We start from the raw sequence: 8,594 nt of genomic DNA, 5'->3' as shown, positions 1-8,594 counted from the left end.
GCCCAGATGATCCAACATCCAGAATGGTTTGAAGGCAACTGGCTCAGACAATACACCCTCAGGGACTCTTCCATAATCCTAAAATTTTTTTTGTGTCCCCATAAGATACAGCGCCCCCCTCCAGCAGGAAGTAGTAAGAGAAGCTACGCCCAAATTCCCAAATTATATGTAATTTTACTGTTAAGGTTAAAACCTTCCTTTTTGAATAAAAAAAGGGGGGGGGAAGTGCTGTGGGATGTTCTGTATGGCAAATGTGTTGCTCTGATTGGTCAATAAATAAAACACTGATTGGCCAGTGGCTAGGCAGGAAGTATAGGCGGGACTAACAGAGAGGAGAAAAGAAAGAACAGCAATTCAGAGAGAGACACTGCCAGCCGCCACCATGACAAGCAGCATGTGAAGATGCCGGTAAGTCACGAGCCATGTGGCAAGGTGTAGATTTATAAAAATGGATTAATTTAAGATATAAGAACAGTTAGCAAGAAGCCTGCCATGGCCATACAGTTTGTAAGCAATATAAGTCTCTATGTTTACTTGGTTGGGTCTGAGCGGCTGTGGGACTGGCGGGTGACAGAGATTTGTCCTGACTGTGGGCCAGGGAAGGAAAACTCCAGCTACATCCTACCCTTTGCAGAACTGATGGAACCATGTCATGGGGAATGGTGGGATGACCCTCCTACAGAACCAGCCCTGAGGTCATCACAGCCTCTGCCCCCACATCTCATGTCTCCACTTCAGTCACGTCTAAGTGTGTCCTTTCTTAGAGATGTACCAGGCAACATGTCATGGGCAACACATTGCTACTCTGAGCCTTCTTTGCTCAATTAGTACATAGAATTTTCTGGAATGACAAGAGCTAGAGAAAGTCATCTCTAGAGCTTAACAGAAGGTATCACCTGTCCCTGGCCTTTGAGGTAAGGCTGGGTGATGTCTTGCAGCCAGGCTGACACCTCTGTGCTGAGCAGAAAACTTACAAGGACTGAGTGAGACTGGAGTCCCCTCAGACCTGCCACATGATGATGGCATGGCCTGAGCCAGGACTTCCTCTGTGGGTGGGAGGGCTGAAAGGCTCTTGCAGAAACAGGATAAGGGTTAGAACCCATGTCTAGGGAGGGGGACTGTTACCTAGAAAAATTAGGGATATTTTGAACTGGAAGACACAGAGCAGCCCAGGTCTGTGAGTGTCCACCAGCCCTTGGTTCAGTCTGGGAAATGTGAGGGGTCAAAGGAAAGTAGAAGGAGGCAAAGAGCAGAATTAGGGACCACGTTCTAGAGTTGGGGGCTGAGGAAGCATCCACTCCAGCACCACCGTCATCAGCATCTCTTAGCTGAGCATTGGACTCAGCTGGTCAGAGACATGGGTCAGCTTTTCTCTCCCTGAAAAGCATGTGCTGGTCCAGGCTGCCTCTTCGTTGGGATGAGAGAGAGGCTGAGACACACAGAGAACCAGAAAGATAGGAGAAGGTATGGGAGAGTGGGGAGGGGAGGCAGAGATAAGGAGGGAGGGAGAGGGGCAGCATGGTATATATGAAAGGTTGGGCATACAGGAGGTCAAGCTGGAAGAGAGGAGAGTCTGGCATGGTGAGGTCAAGACCATATCTTCCAGCCAAACAAGGGGGCTGGGCTCAAGAGCACAGCCCCATTATCTGTGACCACAGGGAGGATCTTCTGCAACATGAGAAAGAAGAAGCCAGAATGATAAAGGAATTTGCAGATCACAAGGATGTGGAGATGGGGAGATCCTGCCCCCAGGCAGTCCTCCAAAGGAGAAGGCTGAGGGGATGTGGGTCACTTTACCCTGATTCTCTCCTGACTCCTGCCACCCCAGGGTCTGTCCACAGAGCCTGCTCTCCTGCCTGATGGTTCCGCTGGTCTTATTTCCTGGAGGGATTCAGGCCATGGCTTGTATTCTACTTCTGTTGCAGTCAGCAGCATGTCTGCAAGCTGGTGAGTGGTGGGAACCTTGTTAGCAGGGATTCTGCCCTAACCACAGGAGAGACCAGTGGGACTGGGAAGAGCAGGCTGTCATGCAGACAGGTGACCGCTAGGGGAGGCAGGCAGTCCACTGTGCCCCAAGACAGAGCTCATCCCTCAGAGAGGGAACTATCCAACCTTTCTCATCTTTTCTGTCCCAGCCATAGGGACAGTTCTGCCCTGTGTCACACACCAGCCTGTGGGTGAAGGCTGGGACATTCTGGGTTGTCCTTTTACATGCCCTGAAGTGTTTTCAGATTCTCCCTATCCTTCCCAGGTAACTCTGCAGGATCTAACAAAGTAAATGCCTTTGGGGTCAACCAACCAGCCCGCCTCTCTGGTGTCCAGGGCGGCTCCATTGAGATCCCCTTCTCCTTCTACTTCCCCTGGGAGTTGGCAGAGGATCCGCAGATGAGGATTCTCTGGAGATGGAAGAACTTCCATGGGGAATTTATCTACAACTCCACCCCACCTTTCATAAATGCGCATTTCAAGAACCGACTCATCCTAAACTGGACACAGCCTCAGACATCCGGAGTCCTCATAATCCTGGACTTGAAAGCCAAGGACCAGACCACTTATTTCTGTAAAATTATGCTCAACACAAGAGAAGGCATGCAGAGTTGGCAGTCAATTTCTGGGACTCAACTCATCATCTCCTCTGGTGAGCCACCCTGGCTCAGGCTTTGATGCCTCTGGTTCCTTGTCCCCTAGATGTCACCTCAGGCTCCACAACTCTGAGATTTCTTTCATACTCCTTTCCCTTGCCTCTGGCCAGGCCTCTGCCAACAGATCTTTCCCTGTAGTTGTGACAGGTCTTAGCTGCCCCGTCTGACCTTGTCTGCCATTCTCTGATAAGATGGAAGCCAAGCCCTCTCTAGGCCTCAGCTTGTGTCCTCCCTCCTAGTTCACCCCTTTCTGTCTCAAACTAACACTGCAGTCCAGGCCACTTCCCTTTCCCAAAGATCTCGAGGTGGATTAACTTCTCCAGAATGTAGCTGATTCATTAGGTCCTGGGGCAGGGCTCCAATGAGTCTCTGTAGGGAGCATCTCCACACAGCTCCAACCGAAGCAACAGTAAGTGCCCGTTGGATGTTCCTGGTGTCCTATGATCCATATGTAAACTGCCACCTGTCACCACCACCCCCGTTTCCCCTCCTGACTACCCAGGACACATCCCTCACCTCTCCCTACACACTCCCTTGTCTCCTCCCCTTCTCGCAACCCCCTCTCTCCTTCCTTACCCTCTTACCCTCACCTCTCCCACACAAGCTCCAAGGCTCTTGAGAAATAATGTCCCCGTTGCATGATGTGGCTGCTCTGTCTTCTGATCCCTGCCTCTCCTCTGAAGCAGAAGTAACTGGGAACACAGAGTGGAACACTGTGTGACTGTTAACCCTTGTCCCTTCACATGGCCCTACAGAAGCTAGGAGACTGTGTGCATAGTCCTTGACCACAATCCTGCTCTGTGGCTCTTTTTTCATACTTTGGTGTTTTAGTTGTTATGACAGGGTCTCACCATTTAGCCTTGGCTGTTCTGGAACATACAGAAATTTGCCTGTCTCTGCCTCTGAGGTCCTGAGATTAGAGTCATGGGCCACCCCATCCAGCAGTGGGGTTCTCTGTGCAGTCTCTATGGCTGCAATGTTGACCTGATGTAATGTCAACCAGCAGCTGCCAGGGCTCCGGGAAGGGAGAGAAAAGAGCTGTTTCATAGTTCTAGAGTAGTGGTTCTCAACCTTCCTGATGCAGATATCCTTTAATACAGTTACTCATAATGTGGTGACCTCCCAACCAAAAATTATTTTCATTGCCACTTCAGAACTGTAATTTCACTGCTGTTATGAATCATATTGTAAATATCTGATATGCAGGATATCTTATATTCTACAACTGTGTTTGTAGCAAACCACAGGATGGGAACTTTTGGTCTAGTGTTTCCAAATAGGTAAATGTTGTGGAAATTAACTTTAGTGATGTTTGTAGAGAGAATGGATGTACTCTGACCTGCACTGAGCTGTACATTTATGGACAAAATTATTTATTTTTGTTATATATTTTTATATACTGTGTGTGTGTGAACATGTGAGTCTTTTAATTCAGGTGTGTGTGTGTGTGTATGTGTGTGAGTGTGTGAGTGTGTGTGTGTGTGTGTGTGTGTGTGTGTGTGTGTATGAATGCTTGCAATTCATTGTATGCATGTGGAGGCTAGAAGATAAATTCAGGTGTCCTTCACTTATTTTTGAGACAGGGTCTCTCACTAGCTTCAAGTTTGCCAAGTAGACTAGGCTGGCTGGCCTGTGAGCTCCATGCACATGCCTGCCTCCACCTCTTCAGTGCTGCGGTTACAGCTCACTCAGTTCTGTTTGGTGTGGAGCTCTATACATAGACAAGGCTGGCTTTGAACTCACAAAGATCCCCTGCCTTTGCTGCTAGGGCTAAGATTAAAGGCCATGACAAGTTCATCCAGCTCTTTTTATGACTGCTAGGGATGAAACTCGGGTTCTAAGGCAACAAGCAGCCAACACTCTGTGGACTGAGTCTTGTCTGTATGTTACAAACATCTGTGACAAAAACAACTGTACTTCTGTGGCTTAGTTGTCTGTGACTAATTGACAATCCGAGGACACACCTCCAGGACAGGTGGAGAGTGGACATTTGAGCTTGCTCTCCTGGAGTCTCAGCCTTCAGCATGTGTTCCTCTCTCTGTGATTTTCTAACAGCTGTTCCCTATCCCACAGAGGAGACAAGGTGTGACACTCACCCCATCCCTTCCTTGTAACACGAATTTTAAAAGGTCTTATTAATAAAAAAAAAAAAAAACACCTAGAGGCAGATATTGGGATGAAAGCTGAAAGATCGGAGAAACAGAACAAGCCACAGCCAAGCTTACCTTACCAACTCCTCAGCCTCCAGAGTGAGACTTCCCGATTACTCATACCTTATACTCACGTTTCTGTGCCCTGCCATCTTACTTCCTTCCAAGTGCTGGGATTAAAGATGTGTGTGCTTCCCAAATACTTGGTAACAAAGGCATGAGATCTCAAGTGCTGGGATTAAATGCATGTGCCACCTTTCCAATATGGGCTTGAACTCACAGAGATCTAGACAGATCTCTGGTTCCTCAGTGACAGAATTAAGGGTGTGTACCACCACTGTTTGGTCTCTGTGTCTAATCTAGTGGCTGGCTCTTTCCTTCTAATCCCAAATAAATTTATTAGGATATACTATATATTGGGTTACACAATATATCACCACACTCCCTTATGCAGGGGGATCTGCTCACTCCTCATCTCTCCTCAGCCATCAGCACCACCATGCAGAGACCCTCCATCGTCACCTCTGCAGTCACCACATCTGGCCTGGAGGACACAGAGGACCATTTGCATTCTTATCTTGTGAACCTGGGAGCCATGGTCGGGGTGGTGGTGGCCACAGCTGTGCTCATAACCCCCGTCTGTGTATTGATGGTCTTCCTCTGGAGGAAGCAAAGGTAAGTGGTCCAGGAGAGGCCCTCACCTGAGCTTCCCCTCTGAGTTTTCTCAGTTGTGGGAGATGGAGAAGGACGAGCTTGTGCAGGACAGAGTCCAGAGAGCACAAGGACAGGAAGCTGAACTCAACCAGGACTGAATCTGCACCTCCTTCCTTAGAATCCCAGCTGGAAATCAGAGGAGCAAGTGCAGATGAACACAGAGCCTGTGCTAAGGGATTCAAGGGGACATGCATGTGCCTCTGGGGTAACTTCTCACTTGAATAGAGATATTTGAGTTGAGGATATGATATTAAAACAGAAATTAAGACCATGGTGAGTAATAAATCCACAAATGAAAAGAACATGTCTGGGAAGAAGCCGCACTAAAGGAGGTGAAAGCTCTGTACCCTAAAAACAGAACAGTGCTGAGAAGTTACAGAACAGCCAGAAGATAGATCAGTGGGTAAAGTGCTCACCCCAGGAACACAAGGACATGGGTTCCATCCCCAGGACCCACTTCAATGCTGGCAGACAGTAGGAGAGCAGAGAGAGTAGGATCCCTGACGCTGACTGTGCTGCCAGCCTTGCCCAATCAGTGAGGAGCCAATGACAGACCTGTCTCAGAAACATAGGTGCAAGCTCTTTCAGGACAGTGCCCAAGGACACTGCCTGTGTGCAAGGCTTTCCTGAGGGAACCACCTCTCTAGATCCCTTGCATGCCTCTCATAACAAATTTCTCCAAGCATCCCCTCTACCATCCTTACATGTGTGCACACATGCCAATGCACATACTGATGAAAAATAAATTTAAAAATATGGAAATACTAAAATATGTAAGGATATTTGCATACGGAAAAAAATTTTTTGCTTAAGAGAAAATTTTATACAATGTCCTTACAATGCAAAACACTCGAATTATCAATGCAATCTGAATTCAAATCCCAATTGAATTTTATAAAAATACATTGTCTTCTAAAATTAACAAGATTCTAAGAAACAAACATGGTGACACAGTGGGGGACACCCTAACCACAGCGTTGGGAATTACAGAAAGTCGGATCAAGAGTTCAAGGTCATCTGCAGATACATAGAAAGTTGCAGGTCAACCTGGGCTCATTGAGACCTTGTCCTCACACAAGAGCCAAGTGTGGACAGTGTTCACAGCAGATTTAAAGCCATGGTGACTAGAAGACTGCAGGACAGGAGCAGAGATGAGCAGAGAGTGGAGTGTAATAGAGAGAGCAGAACTAAAGTTTGAAGATGTGGCCCCTGGTCTTCAGAAGGGCTCAGCCCTCCAATAGGTAAGAGGAGCATCTGAGAGCTGGAGAGCAGCAGCCTGAGAGGCAGCAGAAATATGACGGGGATTCAAACCCTAAGACCAGCCTGCACTCACAGGGAAAGCTAGAGAGCCAGTTTCTAGGGAGACAAAAGGGAGGCGTGGAGAGTGCAGAGCAGGGAAAGCAGGGAGGAGACATGGGTTCAAGGCAGGGGAAGGAAGCAGAGGGAGAAGGACATGGACAAGGGCAAAGGACAAGGAGAGCTGTCCTCTGATTGGCTGTGCTGTGCAGAAGGACAGCTGAGGACTGTCCTCAGGTCCTGGTGACTCTCAGAGCTGTCCCTGAGTGGCTGCTGCAGAGCTGTTTGCTGCCCTGGGCTCCTAATGTTGTCTGAACACAGAGAAGAGCTGAGAGGCAGATGGAGGATCAGCATGGCTGCCACACTGACACTGTTTCTTCTCCTACAGGCCAGCAGACTAAAGGTGAAGCCCAGCCAGGGGAGAGCCTGTCATCCCAAGATACAGGTGAGGGACTGTGTGGGGAAGTTTGTTATGAGAGGCATCCAAGGGAGCAGAGAGATGATTCAGTCAGAAAAGCTTTGCATATAGGCAGGAGGACCTGAGCTTGAGCTGGAGAACCCACATATAAGCCTGTGGGGTGGCAGGAATTGTAATCTCCTGGCTGGACAAGCAAGAGCCTTACAGAAAAATGGGGCTGGCTGTCTAGATACTCCAGCCACATTGGTCAGTTCCAAGCCAGTAGGAGCAATATCATTTTTTGAAAAATGTAGATACCCCAAGAGGATAAATCATAACATTTTCTAAATTTTTTAAAAAAATATTTTGTTCATTTTGCATACCAGCCACAGATTCCCCCTCTCATCCCTCCTTCCTGCTCCCCCGACCCCACCTAATCCCCTCCTCAAAAGAGTAAGTTCTCCCATGAGGTGACAGCAAATCCTGGTACATTCAGTTGAGACAGGACCAAGCCCCTCCCCCATGTCTCAAGGGTGAGGAAGGTGTCCAACCATAGTAATGAGATCCAGAAAGCCACCTCATGCACCAGGGAGAGATCCTAATCATACTGCAAGGGGCCCCTCAAACAGACCCAGCTACACAACTGTCTCCTGTATGCAGAGGGTCTAGTCTGCTTCCATGCAGGTTCCACAGCTGTCAATCTAAAGTTCGTGAGTTCCTTTGAACAAAAAATTGTGTGAGCCAGCAAAATAGCTTAGTGGAAAAAGGTACCTGCTGCCTAGTCCAATAACCTGGGTTTGTGTTCTAGGGATCCAAATAGTACAAGAAGAAAACTGACTTGGAAAATTGTCCTCTTCCTCTCAGGGTCACCCAAAGGCACCTGCTGAGACATCTGTTTTTGCCCAGCTAACAGACTCCAGGGGCCAGGATCTCTCACCAGGGAGGTCACTTTACATCATGGGGTGGTCACACTTCAGCATCTCCCTGCTTCCCTGCCTCCTGCCTGGGAGTCAGGGAGCATGGCTGCACTCCTGTGTGTGAAACATCCTGTCCTTGGACAAGTACAAGAAAAGAACCCCCACTTCTGCCATGTGGGTTCTGATTTTCTCCCATCAGAACACATGTCAATTTGTCTGTCTCTGGTCCTGAGAGCCCTACTGTGCTGTTTCCTCTGTGTCTATGCAATTAATAACACTTTTAATAAATATCTTACTCCCAGCAATCCATCTCAGTATCTCAGTGTCTATCTTGACCCCCTATGTGAGACCTCTTAGAGAGCGATATATTGTGTCCATGACAAGGGACACAGAGAGAGGCAGGGACCATGGTCCACACTCAGAACGCTGGTTCCTCTCTCCCCTTCTCCCTGGACACTGACATCTCAGCCACAGTCCC

At 48.3% G+C, this 8,594-nt stretch overlaps 1 protein-coding gene across 1 annotated transcript; it reads left to right on the top strand.

Moving 5' to 3' along the window:
• The first annotated feature begins 1,859 nt into the window (after positions 1-1,859).
• On the top strand, positions 1,860-7,203 carry LOC128120796 (paired immunoglobulin-like type 2 receptor beta-2). Its single transcript, XM_052755004.1, has 4 exons — positions 1,860-1,947; positions 2,252-2,638; positions 5,278-5,467; positions 7,191-7,203. Exons 1-4 carry the CDS (start codon positions 1,860-1,862, stop codon positions 7,201-7,203), a joined length of 678 nt encoding a protein of 225 aa, XP_052610964.1.
• The last annotated feature ends 1,391 nt before the right edge of the window (positions 7,204-8,594 follow it).

Source organism: Peromyscus californicus, unplaced genomic scaffold, assembly GCF_007827085.1.
Source record: "Peromyscus californicus insignis strain IS unplaced genomic scaffold, ASM782708v3 Scaffold_2__1_contigs__length_46816999, whole genome shotgun sequence".
NCBI classification, from domain to species: domain Eukaryota; kingdom Metazoa; phylum Chordata; class Mammalia; order Rodentia; family Cricetidae; genus Peromyscus; species Peromyscus californicus.
Note: the sequence above shows the minus strand (reverse complement) of the source record. Positions and strands in the feature narration are given on the sequence as shown.

Coding starts and splice junctions, on each gene's coding strand:
- LOC128120796 (XM_052755004.1), top strand. CDS start 1,860: ATGGTTCCGCTGGTCTTATTTCCTGGAGGGATTCAGGCCATGGCTTGT. Junction 1,948..2,251: donor AGCAGCATGTCTGCAAGCTG/GTGAGTGGTGGG, acceptor TATCCTTCCCAG/GTAACTCTGCAGGATCTAAC. Junction 2,639..5,277: donor TCAACTCATCATCTCCTCTG/GTGAGCCACCCT, acceptor ATCTCTCCTCAG/CCATCAGCACCACCATGCAG.